General features: G+C 40.9%; 1 protein-coding gene and 2 long non-coding RNA genes across 13 annotated transcripts in view; 2 read left to right on the top strand and 1 right to left on the bottom strand.

The window, feature by feature from the left end:
* LOC310714005 overlaps nucleotides 1-21,481 on the bottom strand; it is a 206,989-nt gene that overhangs the window by 43,159 nt on the left and 142,349 nt on the right. The window lies entirely within an intron of this gene.
* The window catches only part of MTCL1 (microtubule crosslinking factor 1), a 101,764-nt gene that overhangs the window by 2,259 nt on the left and 78,024 nt on the right, over nucleotides 1-21,481 (top strand). For all 11 annotated transcript variants that reach the window (XM_083518462.1, XM_083518466.1, XM_083518461.1 and 8 more), the window contains 2 exons: nucleotides 16,144-16,368; nucleotides 18,786-18,944. In XM_083518462.1, the coding sequence (XP_083374588.1) occupies nucleotides 16,171-16,368; nucleotides 18,786-18,944 (357 nt within the window). In that variant the 5' untranslated portion in view covers nucleotides 16,144-16,170. The remainder of the gene's footprint in view (nucleotides 1-16,143; nucleotides 16,369-18,785; nucleotides 18,945-21,481) is intronic.
* On the top strand, nucleotides 1,862-12,250 carry LOC310713744. Its single transcript, XR_014529447.1, has 2 exons — nucleotides 1,862-3,400; nucleotides 9,424-12,250. It is a non-coding gene; the product is annotated as an uncharacterized lncRNA (long non-coding RNA).

A 21,481-nucleotide genomic window follows, 5' to 3' on the forward strand; every position in this document is an offset into this window, starting at 1 on the left:
GTTTTTCTGCTAACGGGTGTTCTTATAAAAGACATACAAACGCCATGTCTCATGGCTGCAGAAATATGCGCTCGTTTTGTGTCCTGCAGTTGAAGCACAGTAATGTCAAACTTCTTTACGTTCAGAGGGGTGGCGGTGTATAAGTCCCCTGCAGCAAAAACAACCCAAAGAGTCTTGTGACCCCTTAAAGTTAGCCTTTTAAGCGAGACTCTATGTTGGTTCTTCTTTCCATTTAGGCATGTGGGCTCTTCAGAATGGTGCTGCTGTGCTGGGTTCCAGATTAGAACCTTGCAGCTCCCTCGAAGGGGGCTGGACATTCCTTCTTCTATCAGGGCACTTTAATTCCACAAGAGAGACACCAGTTCTGTAGAGACGTTTCCAAAAATGTTTGTGTGGCTGGAAGGGAGTGTGGCTCTTGGAGAAGGAGGATGCCAGTCTTTTCACCTCCAGGATGTGTATGAGAGAAGCAGTTAGTTATTTATGCTTGGATATTGTGCAAGATGTTTGTGAATTAGATACTACAGTGGTACCTCGGGTTAAGTACTTAATTCGTTCCGGAGATCCGTTCCCAACCTGATACTGTTCTTAACCTGAAGCACCACTTTAGCTAATGGGGCCTCCTGCTGCTGCCGTGCCGCCGGAGCACGATTTCTGTTCTTGTCCTGAAGCAAAGTTCTTAACCTGAAGCACTATTTCTGGGTTAGCAGAGTCTGTAACCTGAAGCGTATGTAACCCGAGGTACCACAGTACTGACATCAATTTCCTTTCCAAATTCCTTTCAGCTCTTCTTTATAGTAGTTGGATGCTGCCCACTTTAAAGTAGTGTAGGACTTTGGATTTAAATCTTTGGGAAAGTATGGTACTCATGAAGCAGGTTTGTGTGTAGTATGTAATATTCGGTAGGGAAAAAATCATTTTAGTAGGAAAGTTTCTGAGAAGAATCTTATGCAGTTTGTTCCTATGCATGTTTGTCTGGAAGGAAATCCAAATAGGTTCAGTGGCATTTACTTCCAAGGAAGTTTGTCTATGACTGTAGCCTCATTCAGCCTGCTGAAGCACAATCACAATCCATAAGGAAGAATAGATGTTTTATTCTTGGAATCTGTGAACAATTGTTTCCCACTTTTATATTTTACTTTGTTTACAAGCCACTATATGTTGCATTCTGTTAGATTTCAGTTATGTAAATAAGTTGCAAATCATACAATTGTTTTTTCAACTTACATTTGGCATGGTGGTTTTACAAAAACTGTAATGCAACTTGGAAAGTTGATGTAAGTGGAACTTGCTTCCAATTTAAAATGAGGACTGAGTTGCCTTTGAGCTTCATAGTTTTTGATTTTATTGTTAAAATATTCTTAAAGACATAAGACAGCATAGTAGAAGCATGTGGATATTTGACCTTCCACTAGTAGTTTGATGATCTAACACAGTAACATATGTAATTTTTTCTCTGTGGAAGTCTGACTGGCAAGCTGGTTGGTTAAAATGCTAGTGTTCTAAAAGCTGGTTATGGCTTAGAGCAGGGGTAGGCAAACAAAGGCCTGGGGCCAGATCCGGCCCAATCGCTTTTTAAATGCAGTTTTTACATGAGTAGAATGTGTCCTTTTATTTAAAATGCATTTCTGGGTTATTTGTGGGGTGTAGGAATTCGTTCATATTTTTTTTCCAAAATATAGTCCGGCCCCCCACAAGGTCTGAAAAAGTTTGCTGACCCCTGGCTTACAGTATTCTAATCTCTCTGATAACTGATATATAAAATACCTGCTTTCAATAACATTCCCCCCCCCCCATAACAAAATGAAATGGTAAAAAATAGAAAGAAGATAGAAGTTAAATAGTTCTTTTGATATTCAGTTTGTTTGTGAGAGAAATGACAGGTGAGAGAGCACATGGAGAGCTCTCTGAATGCAGGGTTGTCAACATTTTTTATGGTAGGTGTTTAACAGCTGTGGCAGGGGGCGAAATTACCAGAGGCTTTTCCTGCCATGGAAATTGATAGGCAGTCTTTCTGTGCTAGATTTCTGTCTGCTGGGCAGCTGATAAAGACACAGGGGGTTTTAGTAGAAAGGAACTGCCCATCCTGTCTGCATAATCAGTTGCAGTGTGCCTCAACTGTCTTCTTCTTCTTCTTTGGTGATCACTCACTCGTAGCCGAGTAAGATTGTCTTCCATAAACACAGTTTTAACATGAGTCTGTAAGTGACTGTGGAGGCCAATTCTGGATCCACATGTCCTTCCACAGGGGAGACATTGGTTTCCGGGCAGGAGTTGATCACGGTGTGGATTTGCCAAGCATGCCTTCTTCTTAGCACGTTTCTCCCTTGCGTCCTGAGTTCGAGTGTCTTCAAAGCCCATGACACCTTTGGTAAAGGCTGTTCTCCAACTGGAGCGCTCGCAGGCCAGTGTTTCCCAGTTGTCAGTGTTTATACTACATTTTTATAGATTTGCCTTGAGACAGTCTTTAAACCTCTTTTGTTGACCACTAGCATTACGCTTTTCATTTTTAAGTTCAGAATAGAGTACGGTAGTTGCTTTGGAAGACAATCACCAGGCATCCGCACAACATGACCAGTCCAACGAAGTTGATGTTGAAGAACCATTGCTTCAACACTACAACTTAGCTGCAAGTCTTCTCAATGACAGCAGTATGATATCACATGCACACAAAATAGGGTGGGGAAAATGCAGCAGTTTATTGACATTCTCTCACATTTACATTTTTAAAAAAAGATTACATGTGTGCTCTAGAACAGGAGCATGGAAAGGCAAATGTTCCCAAGAATTTTGAAAAACTTGTACAGGTATATGTGTACTTATACAGGTATATGTATATATGCAACTTCATAGCAGATTTGCCAGCTAGAAGAAGAAGAAGCTAGATGAGTTAAATTGGATTGTGGGGGAGCCTACAGAGATCTTTAAAAAATAAAAATAAAAATCAGAAGTACTGTGTGTTTTAAAACAGATCACAAAATAGTGTGGGTACGTGGAACGGCAGTTTGTATCAGAAGCATATCCACCAGAACACAAAGATCATCCCACAGGTGCCAGAGTTGTACAAGAACCAAATATACCACCTGGCAGGGGCGGGGGAGAGATAGCATTTCCCCAGCTCCAAAATATAATGATTTCTTTGTTAGGGGAAATGTGATATCCCTGTAAGGGAAGTTCAATAGTCAGCCTTGCTGTGTGCACTGTATAGGAAACAAAAGTGTATTTAAGGCACAAAACTGATTGTGGGGAGAGTCCCTTGGAGACATGTGGGAATAACTTTGTCAGGGGAGGGGATGAGAGAACATGAAGTGTGGGGTTTTAAATCAAAAGGCTTGTGTGAGCCTTGACCACACTTCCTCCCCCCTTGCTCTGTTCTTTAGCATGGCCTTAAAGAAGAGATCAGGCACTTTTTTTTTTTTTTTTTTTATAAAATTTTTATTGGTTTTACAGCATTTTTAAGAAAAACAAACAAACATTAAAAAGACAAACATACACGTATAGTTTCAAACATATTTTCATAAACCTCTTTTCTTGGACTTCCCCATACCCCCCCTCTCTGCATCCCAATGTCCGTAGCTCAACTAGCAACTCCCAATTGTTACTTTCCAATCTCTATCCTCTTAGTCCTCTTTTATAATCTAACCTTATATCCCTGTACCCCTTTGTTTCTGGTAACCACGGCATTTTAGCATTCATTAAGTTTATAGTAGTCCTTAAGATAACTTTTAAATTTTCTCCATTCTTCTTCCACCGTCTCTTTTCGTTGGTCACGGATTCTGCCTGTCATCTCGGCCAGTGTCATATAGTCCATCACTTTCATCTGCCATTCTTCCAAAGTGGGTAAATCTTGTGTCTTCCAATATTTTGCGATGAGTATTCTTGCTGCTGTTGTGGCATACATGAAAAAAGCTCTATCTTTCTTTGTCACCAATTGGCCGACAATGCCCAAGAGAAAGGCCTCTGGTTTTTTAGGGAAGGTACATTTAAGTACCTTTTTCATTTCATTATAGATCATCTCCCAGAAGGCCTTAATCTTCGGGCATGTCCACCAAAGGTGATAAAAGGTACCTTCAGTCTCTTTACACTTCCAACATTTGTTATCAGGCAAATGATAAATTTTTGCCAGCTTGACTGGGGTCATGTACCACCTGTATACCATTTTCATAATGTTTTCCTTTAAGGCATTACATGCCGTAAATTTTATACCGGTGTTCCACAACCAATCCCAGTCAGCTGACATAATATTATGTCCAACATCCTGAGCCCACTTAATCATTGCCGATTTAACTGTTTCATCCTGTGTATTCCATTTCAACAACAAGTTGTACATTCTAGATAAATTCTTAGTATTGGGTTCTAACAGTTCAGTTTCTAATTTTGATTTTTCCACCTGGAAACCGACTTTCCTGTCCTGTTTAAAAAATTCCATTATTTGGCGGTATTGGAACCAATTTTCTACTTTATGCTTCAATTTCTCCTGACTTTGTAGTTTGAACTTATCTCCATCCTGTTCTAAGATTTCCCAATACTTCGGCCATCCGACCTCCATATTGAGTTTCTTCACTGCTTTAGCCTCCACTGGCGACACCCATCTAGGGGTTTTGTTTTCTAGTAGATCTTTATATCTTATCCAAACATTAAACAATGCTTTTCTGACAATGTGATTTTTAAAGGCACTGTTAACTTTACCATACCAAAGATATGCATGCCAACCAAAAGCGTTATTGAAACCTTCCAGATCCAAGATGTCCGTGTTCTCGAGGAGCATCCATTCTTTGAGCCAGCAAAAAGCTGCTGCCTCATAGTACAATTTTAGGTCCGGCAGGGCAAAACCCCCTCTTTCCTTAACATCTGTCAATATTTTAAATTTAATTCGGGGCTTTTTGCCCTGCCAGACAAATTTCGAGATATCTTTGTGCCACCTCTTAAAACATTCCATCTTATCAATAATCTGCAAGGTCTGAAACAAAAATAACATTCTAGGCAATACATTCATTTTAATTACTGCAATTCGGCCTAACATTGACAGTTTCAAATTTGACCATATTTCTAAATCTTTTTTAATTTCTGACCAGCATTTTTCATAGTTGTCCTTATACAAATTCTGATTCTTAGATGTTAAATAAACCCCTAGGTATTTAACCTTCTTGACCACAGTCAAACCTGTTTCCTCTTGAAATTTCTCCTTTTCCATATCTGTTAGGTTTTTCCCTAAAACTTTGGTTTTTTGCTTGTTCAACTTAAATCCAGCTACCTGGCCAAACTGTTGTATTATTTCTAAAACCCTTTTCGTACTAGTGTTTGGCTCTTGCAAAGTCAATACTAGGTCATCTGCGAACGCTCTTAACTTATAATGTTTAGCTCCGACCTGCACACCTTTGACCTGCTGGTCATTTCTTATCATATTCAGCAACACCTCCAGAACTGAAATAAAAAGTAATGGGGAAATCGGGCACCCCTGTCGTGTTCCTTTTTCTATCTTAAGCTCCTCAGTCACAACATTGTTTACAATCAGTTTAGCTTTTTGTTCAGAGTATATTGCAGCCATACCATTCTCAAAGCCCTGACCTACCCCCATCCCATGAAGATTCTTCCTCATAAAACTCCAAGAGATATTATCAAAGGCCTTCTCCGCATCCACAAAGATCAATACTGCCTTGGTGTTTATATTCACCTCTAACTTCTCCAAAATATCTATTACATTCCTTACATTGTCTGCTAGATGTCTTTTAGGGAGAAAGCCTGCTTGGTCTTTATGAATCTTCTCCATCAAAACTCTTTTAAATCTTTTTGCCAAAATGTCTGCAAAGATTTTGTAATCCACATTAAGCAGGGATATTGGGCGGTAGTTCTTGAGTTGGGTCTTTTCAGTCTCTGACTTTGGTATGAGTGAAATATATGCCTCTTTCCACGATTCAGGTGCCTTTTTTCCCTCAAGGATCTCGTTACAAACTTCTCTTAGTGGTTGAGTCAACCATTCCTTCAGCGATTTGTAGTATCTGGAAGTCAGTCCATCTGGTCCTGGAGATTTGCCCAGTTGCATATTCTGAATGGCAGCCTCTATCTCTTGTTCTGAGATTCTCTGGTTCAAGTCCATCTTACTTTGATGAGAGATGTTTTGTAGTCCATATTTTCCGAGGAATTTGTCTATATCTTCTTCATTTTGCGGGCCTTGGGTGTAGAGTTTTTTAAAATAGCTTAGAAAGCAATTTCTAATTTCATTGGGTTTGGATATGTTCCTTCCATCCACCTCCAGGCTTGTAACTGTATTTAGTTTCTGCCTTTTCTTCAATTGCCATGCCAAAAGTTTGCCACATTTATTTGCTGATTCAAAAGTCTTTTGCTTCATTTGCCTTATCTTCCATTCAATCTCTTGGTTCATCAATTCCATATATTGTGTTTGGTATAATTTTATCTCTCTTAAAATGTCCTGAGACTTTGGTTTTGTTCTTAATTTCCTCTCTCCTTCCTTTATCATTTCCAGAATCTTCTCTTTTTTCTCATTTTGCTTTTTCCTCTTTATTGAGTTTTGTTGAATCAAAAATCCTCTCATCACCGCTTTACTTGCGTCCCAGATCACTCTTTTCTCCACGTCGGTCCTCAAATTTATTTCAAAATAGTCTTTTAGGGTCTTTTGGGCCTTCGTGAGAATCTCCTTATCTCGAAAGAGGGTGTCATTCATTCTCCATCTAATTTGGCCAGTTATTGTGAGTTTCATCTCCATCTTCACGGCGTTATGGTCGGAGCAAGTTTTTGGGCAGATTTCCACTTTCTTGATCTTCGGAGCCATTCCACTAGTAACCCAGATTTGATCGATTCTGGTCCAGGTCATCATTGCTTGGGAGAAAAAGGTTCCCTCTCTCTCCAGAGGGTTCCTTGTTCTCCAAATATCTATCAAGTCCATATTTTCAGTCATTTCGAAAAAAGTCTTAGGGAGTCTCCCTTCTTTGGTGACTGTAAGTCTTTGTGCCTTGTCCATATTAGTGGAGACCACGCCATTCATGTCTCCCATAATTATCATATTGTAGTCCAGATAGTCCATCAGAGTTTCATGAAGTCTCTTAAAGAAGTCTGATTTGCCTTCATTTGGTGCATAAATTCCAACAACTAGGAATTTTTCTCCTTGTACTTGTATCTCCACAGCCAAATATCTCCCTTGTTCATCTTTGAATATCATTTTTGGAGCCCATTTCTCCTTCACATATATTACAACTCCTCTCTTCTTAACTTTGTCTGATGAAATAAATTCTTGTCCTAGCCTTTTATTTGAAAGTAATCTCCTGTGGGCTCTGGTTATGTGAGTTTCTTGTAAGCATATCAAGTCCAATTGTTCTCTATTCAATATATGAAATACTTGTCTTCTCTTCAAAGGCCCATTGAGCCCATTACAATTCCAACTGAGGAATTGCAGAGCCATCTTGTTATTTTTCTAAGGCTCCTCCAACAGCTCCAAGTTGTTGCTCTTCTTCTGATGGTAGTGGTTTTTGTCCAAACGGGAGATTCAGGATATCCAATGCTCTCCTCTGTTCTGCAAGTACATCAACAGTCCCCTTCTGTAAGTCCTCCTGGTGTCTTGCCAAAAATTTGTCTTTATCTTGAATTGTCTTTATTTTCACTTTGTTTCCCTTATAGTCAAATGACAGCCCTTGTGGGAATTCCCACCTGAAACGAATAGCGTTTTTCTTTAATAAAAGAGCTAAGTCCTTGTAGTAGTTTCTTAAGTCCAGAAAATATTTTGGGATGTCTTTAAAGATCTGTGCAGCTGAGTTTCCAATCTGCAAGGCCTTTTCAAAGTGTAGTCCCAATATTTTGTCTCTTTCCTCCTTGGATCTAAGTGTAATCAAGCAGTCTCTCGGAGTCTTTCTGTTATGCTTCTTACCCAATCTAAAGGCAGTCGTAATTTTGAATTCGTCTTCCTGGAGTTCCCAACAATCCACAAACTCCCGTGTCAAGTATTCCACAAGGTTGTCTCCTTCATTCTCCGGGATCAGTCTTATTTTTAAATTTCTCTCTTTCCTCTGTAACTCCCACAAGGCCAAAGTTGCATCATGCTCATAGACCTTCTTGGCGATCGGCTCTAATTTCTCCTGTGTCTCTCCCGCAGTAGCTTTGGCGTCTTCCGCAATTTGGCGCGTAGTGGCGTTTTCCTCCACCAATTTATTTATAGATTCTGTATTCTGGTTTAGTCTTGCTGAAATTTCTGTTAATTTTAGTGTATTCTCTGAAGTCTGTTTTGTCAGAGACTCCAGAGTTTGATTTATCTTGAGCAAGGCATCTGTCACAGCTTCCATAGAGACGGCTGCTCCTTTGTCTTGTCCTGTTGATGCTGTTGTTCCTGTTGATCCAACTGTTGCGCCTGAGATTGAGCCTCTTTTCTTTACCTGTGACTGTTGCAGCTGTTGTTGTAATTGTTGCTTGGTCTTGGCCCTTGTGACTATCTCTTCTTGTGCGCCACTCATGTCAAGGTCAGTTCCCACGGGATTTATTCTCCCTTGGAAAATTCCACTGTCTTAGGCCGTGCCGGACTTCACTTTGTCCTCTAGAGGGAGCAAATCAAAATGGCCATAGAGCAAAGATTCCAGGTATAAAGACAAAGGAGACTGTCCCAAATGTCCAAAATATGAAAGGGAGATTAACACAGTCAGAAGTCTAGAAGCTTGTTACTTCAAATTGCCACAGTTGCCCTATTTATGCTACTTCTTGTTGTATTGTACAGTAGCCAGGCACTGTGGAAACTTTGTATCAAAGTATCACTTCACAGGGAAAAGTCAGTTCAGTGCACTAAGAAGGCAGACCGTTTCATGCTTTCAAATAAGTGAGACAGCAGAGGTTTTTTACTTCCAATAAATCTTGCAGTTATTGCTCAAATTCACCTCCCCTCTGCCCTGCTAGCTAGAGGGGAGATCAAAGGGTCTGAATGTCCGGTTAAGCTGATCAAAGAGCAAGTTTAAACGGATGCAGGTTTAGAGCTCCGTTGCTTTCACTTTCATGCAGTCGGGGGGAGGCAGACTTCCTTCGTTTAGATCTCCCCCGTTTTTAGCCCAATTTTTAAAATTTTAAAGGTCCCGATTATATTTCAGCTCTTACTCACGGGGATTCAGTCCAGATTTTCTTTTCAGGAAGGAATCGGCGCTCTCCGCTTATGGCGACGCGGCTTCACTTCGCAGGCTGGGTAGCGACTCTCAGCACCGCGCTCACTCCCGATGTCGATCCGTAGCCTTTAAAAAGGCTCTTTCACGGTACCGGGGGGCGCAAAGGTGCCCACCGAGTCTCCTTGTTCTCAGGCTTCAGCGCCTGGGATTTTAGGGGTCCCCCGCTTGCCGTAGCGGGTAAGACCCGAACTTGCGAAGCAGTCCTTCTCCGGAGCTCGGAGCTAGGACCGCCATTAAGCGCTGGCACCGACCGGAAGTCCTCAGAAGAGATCAGGCACTTTTGCTCCCATCGTTACCTGACTACAACTTGTATTTTTCAAAGAAACCTGGAATGTTCAAGAGACCAGGGGTAGCCAACATGGCTGCCTGCAGGAGTTGTTGGGAATTGTAGTGCATTAACATCTGCAGGGCACCATGTTGTCTATGCCTGCTGTGGGCTATAATACAGACCCCATCCACACTATGCATTTAAAGTGATACCATACCACAGTAAGCAGCCATGCCCCCTCCCAGTATTCTGAGTTTGAGTACCACTTTAGTGACTTGGTGCAGTGCACAAAATGGAATGGTTTTGTAGGGGGTTGGATGGTTTCAAAGTAGGAAAGGGAAGTAGGATGGTTAGGCCAGGCTCTATTTGTCTAAAAGGAAGTGGGTGACATTTCACCCATCCTCACTTTTCTTTTGGGGAAAAGTATAGCCAGACCCATCTATTTTAGCCAGCTGTATGGTCTATGCTATGGTATGTAAGTTTTTGTTTAATTTAGCCTTTGTAAGGGTGGAAATATTGCAGGGGAGAGCAAGCTTCTTTTCATCACCAAGTTTGAACTGAAAAAAAACAAAGCACCCCACTTCCTTTATCAGTTAAAATGAGATCTCTCCCTTCCCTAATTTGGGGTTCAGAGAATTTGTTATCTTATTCATGTATTTGTTCCATAACAAATCCTGTTAGTAAGTGACTAAGCTGAGATCTGCCAGAATGAGTGAAGATGTGGCAGATCTCCAGGTCAGCCATCAAGTTCCCAGCTCAGCCAGGCTCTCTAGGTCCTCAACCCTCACTCAGCCAGAGATCCATGGGCATAACTTCCTCATTCTGGCTCAGCAAGGACTATAATGAGACCAGTGGAGCTTACCCTGGCATGAATCTTAACAAGTAGGGAAGAGTGGCAGGACTGGGCAGGGGGATCCTAACTCCATTTAGCTTGGTCACATGACCTGGCAACCCAGCAGAAAACATGGTGGCAAAAAAGGGTGGAATAAGTCAAACTCAATTTTAAAGGCTTATTTTCCAGGCTTAGGCTGACAGCGGCCACACTCCTGAACAGAGTTTGGATCTGGTGTACTTTATGCCAGCTTCCCATATTTAGGATTGTTCCCTTAACACATTAAGCAGGCCCCTAGGATAAAGAACAGCCATCCTAAAAAATGTTTTTATAAAGATGCTGCTTAAAATTATTTCTCTTATGTTAAGTCTTCCCATCCATAAATAGAAGTCACTGTTCAAAATGCTGCTGCATGAATTTTTATGTGCTGGAACTTCTACAAGGGTTTGTATTTACAATATGATCTTTTGGCACACTACTGAAGCTACATTCAGAAAGATCTATAAATAAAAGAAACTGAGATGATTGAGTAACCACAAATACTGTACCATTTGTCTTCCCTTCTTGTGAATATAGTATTTGGGGTTTAGATTAACAAATGCTTCAGTTTGTAGCCTTTTATTTACAGAGACTATGTGAATTTTGCCTGGAGAGGGAATATGTTAGAACTGGACCTAAAAGTGTGGATTAAATGTAGGTAAAGATTAAGCTGAAAAAGGGAGTTGTTATTTATAGAAGCAACATGGTATAGTAGTGCTGGGCATCAGTCTGGCGGTTGTTTTATAAGGTTGGATTAGTTTACTGCAGGCCTAGACAGGGTAGGGTAGCCTTCTCAGCCCCATTTGCATTTAAAGTAAGGGGTTTGATTTGTAATGTAACACATACAAATGGATGAGAGATGAACGTTTCTTCATAGGAGAATAGGAAGCTGCTATGAAGACCATTGGTTCATGGGGCTCAATATTGTCTACTCTGGCTGGCAATGGCTTTCCAGGGTTTCAGCCAAGGAACATTCCCAGACCTACCTGGGCATGCCAAGGACCTGCTGCATGCAAGGCAGATGCTGTACCACTGAGCTACAGTCCTTTCCCTAAGCTGTGGTCCTTCATTTTGCATCAGTGCATTCCATCACTTTGAGAAACTTTTCTGCCAAGTGAAATAAGGTGGTGGGAGGGCAAAGAGTTCAGCTCCCCTCAGCCTCATATTCTGTATTGAAATTAGACACTGCCCCTCCAATCAAGAACAGTTAAGACATGGAAAAAGTCCAGTTCATGCTTGTGAAGAACAGCATTGGCTGCACCTGACATATCTAGTTGGACCATTATTCATCTGGTCCAAAATGACACAGTAGCTGTCTCCTTCAACTCTTATGTCACTTTCCCCAAGACTTTATTTATGCAGCAGAAGTTTTAGGCATATCATATGAATGGTATCCAAGGCTTCCTAACATCCTGTAAAGCAGGGTGGGAAACCTCTGGCCCATGGATGTGACACAGTCTCTGGGGCCTCACTGTTCAGACTGTGCTCCCTCTTGTGCCACTCCCTCTTCCACCCACTATGACTAGCTGCTCTGCATGTTGGCAAGGAAGAGAGGCAGCTGGGGAGGAAGAATTGCATGAATGGACATGCATTTGAATGGGTGGGTATGTGTGGGTGAGAAGGGGAGAGAGAGTGGGGTGGCTCTGGCCCCACACACTTTTGGTTTTGGCTGCATAACACTGCTTGCACATGGTCCCTGACAGATTGAGTAGGGGAGGTTTCTCACCTCTGCTATAAAGAATATGAAATTTCCCATGAAATCACCAAATATCATATAAAATGTCAAATACATTTTATTACATTTATTTGTTGAATTTATATACCTTTTTGCCAAAGTGTAGATAAGATCCTGAGTGATAGCCAACTAAGTTAGAGTAGATGCATTCATTTCAATGGATTTATTGATGAATGTGGCTAACGGTGGATATTACCTGGTGTATACTGTATTGTAGAGTCTTTTTTTGTTTTTTCCACAGTAAGAATATCTAGAATTGATGGTGATTATTTAAAAACATATATATCTAAGGCTATGCCTTACTTCTTTGGGAAGGGTTTGCCATTCTCTTGCATCTTAAATGTATTAGTCATGAGGAAAAGGAGATAAATCTAACCTTAGGCATCAGAATAACATCGACAATCTGCAAATGCTGGGGCAGTCAGCTGCTAGAGTGAGAATTCAGCCTGGTAAACAATGGCTGTGGGTCTATCTTCTTAGCCACAGCTGTGGCTCTGCTGAAACATGGCATTGTCCAGAGGAAGCAGAGTGAATATATATATATATATATATATATATATATATATATATATATATATATATATACATACATACACACACACCCCCAACTGTTTAAAACTGGGAGCAATTTGAAAACACATTGACACTCTTAAGAGCTCTGGTTTTTTTTTTTAATTGGCTTTACATGCATGACCTTTCAGAGGGTTTCATTGTACAAAAACAATATTACCAAAAAGCCTGAAGATCCATAATAAATAAATATGCTTCTAACCATAAACGTTGTAACTGGTACAAATGGTGACATGAGCATGAGAATATTGATGTGTATAGTTATTTTGGATTCCCCCCCCCCCCCGAGATTAAAAACATTAGAGTAATTTAAAGAATGGAGAGATTAGTATTCAAAAGTTTCCTAGGGCAAATGTATAGTACTAAGTCTTCTTTAAAAAGAGAAGAAAAGAAATATATAAGCTCTGGCTGAAGCTGCCACTGGTTCAAACCCTTTGAAGCCACTTAAGTAGCAGAGATGAATAGCATCTTCTGCATCACAGCAGTGCCCTTCTTTCTTTTTTTACAACAGTCACTCTCATGAATTTTTATAAGCTTTGCATTTTTCAAAAGCAGACACAATCTCAACACACTTTCCCCACCGCATGTTTATTTTCACCATAGTGTAGATTTACATGTTGTTTTTTCTGTTTACGTTGACATAAGTGTGGTGAATCTTGTTAATAATAAGGTCACTGCAAAACAAAAGAGCATAAATAACTGTGTGTGCGGTACTGCAACAGTAGTGTGTGTGTTAGGCATGACAGATCTTCTAGTTTTTTCGATTTTAAGCTTCCATCTGGTTTGAATGTTATTAAATAGTAAGGATACTTTGCCTCACTCTTTCTGCCCTTCCCACAATATCTTTGAGCAGATCTTGGTTCAGTGGGTTTATCAAGGAAACACAGCAAAGAATTTGCCAAGCATTGCTGCTCAGCAGTTTCCATTCAGTTCAATAGGGCTTGAAGGGCAGCCCAGCCCCAGCCTGATTAAATAGAATGGCAGCTGTGCACTCACATTATGGTCAGGTTGATTGTCGCAAAGTACTAAGCATTTAGATGGCAGTCCTATGCTCAGTTAGGCTTCAGAGGGACTGGGGCTGCCATCCCTAAGCACCAGGGACTAAGCCTCACTAAGCTTGTTGGGCTTTATTATTGAGTAACAGGCATAGGGTTGTGTTGCACTCTGTGTTTGCCAAGTGGGTTCAGGATCTCAGACATAATGTGGATCTTATTTACTATCCTGAAGGGGGATCTTTTGATGATCTTGATGTCATAGACACCACGCTCTGTGAAGAATGCTTGTGAGTGGAAAATGACTGTTAACGACATTTCCAAACATAGATCCCAAAGTTTGACACCTACTGTAATAACATAAATAAAAGTGACCTAATTTCACTTTCTGTTTATTTGCACTGATGCTGAGCAACCATATGAACCCAGTGCCAAAGCTAATTATTCCTCCTGTATTTAAGGGTTTACACCAGACCTTATTTGAGTTACTATGGGAGTCTATAAATTTGCAGCCACTCGAAGGATAGGTGTTTAAATATTACTGAGAGTGTTTCAGCATTCACCAAGCATAACTTTCTTGATTATCGCATTAAAAGTACTGTGCTAATGGAAAGGACAGTTCCCTGCCCCCTTCTGTCTCAGTGGTTTTTTAAAAAGTGGATTTGTTGTGCCAGAGTTCTTTAGCCCACTTGTGCAAACCCAGTGCTTCCCCCCCAAAAAAAAATATGTTTAGGGGTACTCTCATTTTGATTCAAGAAAATTACTGTTTTATAGTTCAAATTGAGAAAAATAAATACAGTAAATGGACAAAAGTACAAAGATTCACAAAATGTTTAGCGGTATGCGTACCCCTGAGCACCCCCAGGAAAAAGCACTGTGAAAACCTATGTATGTGTATAGCATGCACACACACACACACACACACACACACACACACAATGCTATCCTGCAGGGGCGCCAATTTAGGCCACAGATTATGGGTCCCTAATTGCACCCGTGATGTAACAGTGTCATGACATCATGACATAACATTACATCAACGCACTGCAGCGGCATTTCTGAGGTCTTGCGGCACCTTGGAGATCACGTATGAGGTCTCGCGAGACCTCCGACATAACTTCCGGTTTGTACCAGAAGTTGCGTCCTGATGTTTCCTCGGGGGTCGCGTCTGGCTTCTGATGTGACTTCCGGTACAAACCAGAAGTCATGTAAGAACCTGTGCTGTGGGGTGCCCAGGCCTCCAGGGCCCCCTATAGTTGGCACCTATGCTATCCTTAAAGAATTATAGGTGTAGACGTGTACTTGAAAAATATCCAGTAGGCAGAACTGCTTGGTTTTGCTCCTCTTTAAAGAGGCCAATAAACTGCAAATTGAAGGTATCTAAATCTTTGTTGGAAGCCTTTATGTGAGAACTAATCTTATTGCTGCTTTCCATCATCCGTTTTCTTTTTAAACACAGAGCTAGGTTAATAATAGAATAGTTGGTGTCCCAGGAGTCATCCTCCAGCAAGTTTATGGCCTATCCACTGAGCCTTAAGACCTGCTTATAAAGGTTTTAGCTTGAGAGATTCAGGTATATACAGATTAGATTAATAGGAATGAGTTTTTTTTAAAAAAGGATATTCTTTTCTAGAAGAAATGTACTGTATTGCAAACTTTAGCAAAAAAAAAATTCTTAGAAAGCATAGTATTTTAGTTTCAAATTTGGAAGCTTGTATGTGTGTTTGTGTAAGGCAGTGATGGCCAAACCTGGCCCTCCAGTTGTTTTGGGACTACAACTCCCAGAATCCCTAGCTAACAGGACCAGTGGTCAGGGATGGTGGGAGTTGTAGTCCCAAAACAGCTGGAGGGCCAAGTTTGGCCATCACTGGTGTAAGGAAACATAAAAAGGGAAAGGAACCTCTGACCATTAGGTCCAGTCGTGGCCGACTCTGGGGTTGCAGTGCTCATCTCGCTTTATTGGCCGAGGGAGCCGGCGTACAGCTTCCGGGTCATGTGGCCAGCATGACTAAGCCGCTTCTGGCGAACCAGAGCAGCACACGGAAACGCCGTTTACTTTCCCGCTGGAGCGGTACCTATTTATCTACTTGCACTTTGATGTGCTTTTGAACTGCTAGGTTGGCAGGAGCAGGGACTGAGTGACAGGAGCTCACCCCGTCGCGGGGATTCGAACCGCCGACCTTCTGATCGGCAAGTCCTAGGCTCTGTGGTTTAACCCACAGCGCCACCCGCATCCCGTAAGGAAACATAGCAACACAATAAACAAGGAGTTTCAACTTCATATGAACTGATTTTACAGCTTTGATATATAACTTTTGCTGTTCCTATTATTTCTGAAGAGGTAAGTTACAACTGGTATTAGTTTGCAAGATCAACATGAGCTTGATGTTGCTTGTAAGATCATTTCAACAGGATTCTCCTTGTCTGTTGCACAGCAAATAGGCACTGTGCAGCAGTTGTGAGTACTGGATTACTCCTATCATATCTTGATGTGTGTTTTGATGGGGAGGGAGCAGAATCACTTTTTTGATATCTGATAGTGTTTTGGGTCATGGCAGGATGAGCTCGATGAACTGCGGGCTGAAATGGAAGAGATGCGTGACAGCTACCTTGAAGAAGATGTTTACCAACTTCAGGAACTTCGGCGAGAGCTGGACCGTGCAAACAAGAACTGTCGCATTTTGCAGTATCGTCTCAGGAAAGCAGAACAGAAAAGCTTGAAAGTTGCACAGACGGGTCAAGTGGATGGGGAGTTAATTAGAAGCTTAGAGCAAGATCTAAAGGTGAGTGAAGGCTTTATGCATAAAGACATCCAAGTTAGTCATGGAGCTCTGCACATGCTATCTGCTATAGGCAAGTCAGAGTCCCATGTGCAATTGGCTGCTACATTGCCTTCAATAAAATCCTTGATAAGTAATTGGTAAAAGCCTGTCACTTTTCACAGCTGTGTCTGAGTATTTGGTGGGGGGAATGGTTTCTGTGAAAGCAATCTGGCACAGGCAGATCTAAAGACTAATGGAAGTTTTTGCTGGTATAATAATAATAATAATAATAATAATAATAATAATAATAATAATTATTATTATTATTATTATTTATTATTTATACCTCGCCCATCTGACTGAGTTTCCCCAGCCACTCTGGGCAGCTCCCAATCAAGTGTTAAAAACAGTACAGCGTTAAATATTAAAAACTTCCCTAAACAGGGCTGCCTTAAGATGTCTTTTAAAGATAGGATTGCTGCTTATTTCCTTCACATCTGAAGGGAGGGTGTTCCACAGGGTGGGCGCCACTACCGAGAAGGCCCTCTGTCTGGTTCCCTGTAACCTCACTTCTCGCAATGAGGGTACTGCCAGAAGGCCCTCGGTGCTGGATCTCTGTGTCCGGGCTGAATGATGGGGATGGAGACGCTCCTTCAGGTATACAGGACCGAGGCCGTTTAGGGCTTTAAAGGTCAGCACCAACACTTTGAATTGTGCTCAGAAACGTACCGGGAGCCAATGCAGATCTCTCTGAACCGGTGTTATGTGGTCTCGGCGGCTGCTTTCAGTCACCAGTCTAGCTGCCGCATTCTGGATTAATTGCAGTTTCCGGGTCACCTTCAAAGGTAGCCCCACATAGAGCCCGTTGCAGTAGTCCAAGCGGGAGATAACTAGAGCATGCACCACTCTGGCGAGACAGTCCGCTGGCAGGTAGGATCTTAGCCTGCGTACCAGGTGGAGCTGGTAGACAGCTGCCTTGGTCACAGAATTAACCTGTGCCTCCATGGACAGCTGTGGGTCCAAAATGACTCCCAGGCTGCGCACCTGGTCCTTCAGGGGCACAGTTACCCCATTCAGGACCAGGGAATCCTCCACACCCGCCCACCCCCTGTCCCCCCAAAACAGTACTTCTGTGTTGTCAGGATTCAACCTCAATCTGTTAGCCGCCATCCATCCTCCAACCTCCTATGTGAAGCATATCAGACCTTGTCCTGAAGAGCTATCTGTCTCACTTCTCAGAAACCCCACTGTCAGGCAGTAATGACCAAGGCATTTCAGAGTGCACATAGGAGAATCACACTTGCTATAAGAAGACATACAGGAACCAGCTAGGGCGCATCCATAGGAGGGTGACTGGGATGGTGAGGGATTTTGGAAATCAAGCCCCATGTTGAATGGTTGAAAGCGCTGGGTATGTTCAGCTGGAGAAGAGAACATTAAGGGGGAGAAAGAGCTGTAAAATATTTGAAGGGAAGCCTCTCAGAAGATGGAACAGACATGTCCTCTGATCCAAAGGGCAGGACTATAACTAACAGGTGGAAATTGTTAGAAAGCAGATTTTGGCTAAAATGTCAGGATAAACTTCCTGATGGTAATAGTTGTATGACAGTGGAACAGAGACTGCCTTGGGAGGTGTTGGGTTCTTCTTCACAAGAGGTATTTAAGTAGAGGCCACCTGTCAGTTACAAAATTTCTATGTTAAGCAGGAAATTGGACTAGATGACATTCAACTCTATATTCCTCCCAACTCTAAATTATATGCTTTGAATATTCCCTGCATTTGGAAACCTAGCATTTTATGAGGAGGTGTAGGCTATGAAACCCTCCCGATGAAATACTAACTTTTCACCTGAAAGGAGCCTTGGCTGTTCAGGAGCAATCAAACAGGCTTCACTCACATTCTGAAGTAGGGGACTGATTTAAGATGTATACACAATAGATGCATCCAAACTGAGCCATGTTTCCCACTGCCTAAACTGAAAATTCCCTAATTCTCCAAATTGTGCTAATCATGTGTGCAACTTGGTTTTCAGAAGACTTTCTGTCTTCAGTATGTACACTTGATCTGTAAAAAAGAGATTTATATACATATAAAAAGGGGGGAGATAGAGTTTTAGGTATGCTTAATCTAATTAATGAAATGATTTGTTATTTAATGCTATAATACCCTAAAATTGTATGCTAGTATTATAACATAGACTTAGTTAATGATAAAAAAGGTAAAGGACCCCTGACAGTTAAGTCCAGTTGTGGACAACTCTGGGGTTGCGGTGCTCATTTCGCTTTACTAGCCGAGGGAGCTGGTGTCAGGAAAGCTTTTACACCTTAAGTTATTATGCATTTATATTTTCAATTTTGTTAATGGAAAATGTTTTTAAGACTGCTACTGCTGTTGCTACTACAAGATATGTTTGTATACTGTACTCTTTTTTGAATAGGTAGCCAAAGACGTATCCGTTAGGCTGCACCATGAACTGGAGAATGTGGAAGAGAAACGAGTTAAAGCAGAGGATGAGAATGAAATCCTTCGTCAACAAATCATTGAGATGGAAATATCGAAACAGGCACTGCAAAATGAGCTGGATAGATTGAAAGAGGTAAGTAGCAACTGATGAGAGATAACTAATGAGAGGCTTGCTAGTAAAAGAAATCTGAAATGCATTTGAAACAAAACTCACTGATAATATAATTCCAGCCAACAAAATACCTGTCACTTTATACCTGTGAGTGACAGCATCCCCCAACTTGGTTTTTTGCTTTGTCCAATAGCCTCTATATTCTAGAAATCCATTGTTTCTGACTCAGAGATCCTCTGGTGTATCAGAGGGCTACATGCTTCTTGGCTTCATGTGAGATCTTATTTCTCCCAACCACCAAGCAGATTATTGGTGCCGTTAGTGCGTTGTGTGAATGGGTTGTCCTTACTATGTAGGAATTTGTTTCTGTAATGCTTGCTTTTCTCACATTTGAAAGTTATTTGTCATATTTAATGTTCCTGTGGGAGGACTGAATACATCTGGAGGATTTAAATCAGAGATGTTAATTGAGACATGTATGGCTAAGCTTCTGTTTAATACCTCATTGAAATCTGGGGTGGGGTGGGGGATGCTGCCAAGCAGTAGAGAACTGGCTTTATGTACAAGTAAGAGTTTGTATTAGAAAATTATTTACATTGTACATCCAGCCATAGAGTACTTGTTCTTTTATTTGGTATCTAAATAACTATTATAATTAAATTAAATTAAATTGTACAAAGGGATGATTGCATGACTGGATGAAAGAAAATGAAATCCAAGCACAGTTTCTTGTCATTACATGGTCTTGTATGGTGTAGCATCCTTCCTCTTGGGCCAGCACAGATCGTTTCGGCAAATACAGTCTTGGGTTGTTTTAAAACCAGATTGTCATGGGACATTTAGACACACTCAAAAACTAGCCGTGACTTATTTATTTTAATCTTTCAAACAATACTTAAGAGAAGTAGCATGTTCAGGTCTTCTATTCTATAAATTGGGCAAAACATACTTAATTTCTTTGTGCATTATGGTTAAAGAAAAGCTGGGTTTTGCTGAAGCTCTTGATCAATAGAGCTGAATATGCTTACTTAGTTTGTTTGAAAAAAAATCCTGCCTCTAAACTTTAACTTCCAGGGAATGTACAACATAATTAAAACCTATATAATAAGCCAAATAAACAAACCAAAAACAGGAGAGTCAGCAGTTAAAAACAGTCAACACAATAAAGCTTTTAAAAAGACATAAGAACAGCAGAACAAATATTTATAACACCAGTAAAAATACACTTAAAATTTTCTATAAACAGCACTGAACTCAGCTGACATTCATTAAAAATGATTATGGACAGAGGGAGCCCCTTAATAATTCAGGCACCACAACTGAAAAGGCCCTGCATCATGTCACCTCCTATGTCACATTCAAAGGTGGGGATATTCTTAACAAGGCATCTGATGAAGATCTTGATAAAGGGCAGGTTCAGATGAAATCCATATTGATAGCTCAGCTGGCAGAGCATGAGACTCTTGATCTCTGGTTCATGGGTTCAAGCCCCACATTGGGCAAAAGATTCCTGCATTGCAGGGGTTTGGACTAGATGAACCTTGTGGTCTCTTCCAACTCCAAAATTCTATGATTCTATGTCTTTGTCAACTGTTTGCCTACTGTACCATAGCAAGATATTTATTATTAACCACACTTTGTGCAGCTTGTATGACAGAAAAAACAAGAAGAATTGTTGTATTCACTTAGTAATAAAATGTTTTAAAAAAAGTAAAAAGCAAGATATGTGAGTCTGTAAAATGAAGCACTTATATAAAACCAGCGAATGGAGGAACTGAAATATAGTACTTACATGTTTGATTTCCAAAGGCATTTCTCAAAGAAGGTGAGTGACACAGTACAGAAACCAGTGTTATTCAGTCTTTATTTTAGTTGTTATATTGGCATGGCACATTTGTGCCTGCTGTGACACTGAAGGTTGCTCACAAAAGGTAAAAATATCTAGCGCAAAAAATGCAACAATAAAAACAATAAGGAGCAAATGAAAACTAGACATATAGATGGATGAAACTATAAAAGCTTGACTGAGCAGAACAATAACAGAATAAGCAATCACATTTACATTATTACCTAGTAACTAATACAATGAAGAGAAAGCTCAGGTGAAGATGAGAGCCTTCATCTGGCAACTCATAAAATAATAAAGTACGTGTTGGGCACATCTACCAAGGGAAGGAGTTTCACAGTTGGAGTCCAACTGCTGAGGTAGCCCTGATAGATCACTACTTATCCTCTGAAGGTGGTGAAACGTAAGGACAGGCTTCCCATAATTAGCTCAGCTGCTAGGCTGGTTTGTATGGGAAGAAATCAGTATTCCAAATACATTTACTCTGGACTGTTTGGGGCTTTAAATGTTTAAAAAAAATAGTGAGTTGAATTATGTCCATGGTTAAACTGGAAAACAGTGAAGCTTTCTTAATTCAATATGTTCATTGTGACATGACTGGCTGTACTTCTACTTAGTTTCCAGATGGTAGTCTTGGAGTTGGATCCAGAAAACTGTTCAAGCACAATCTGTCGGTTTCCGACAGCACAATGACTTATTGACATGGAGAAAT

Source organism: Podarcis liolepis, assembly GCF_965112155.1.
Source record: "Podarcis liolepis genome assembly, chromosome: 8".
In the NCBI taxonomy this organism is placed as follows: Eukaryota; Metazoa; Chordata; class Lepidosauria; order Squamata; family Lacertidae; genus Podarcis; species Podarcis liolepis.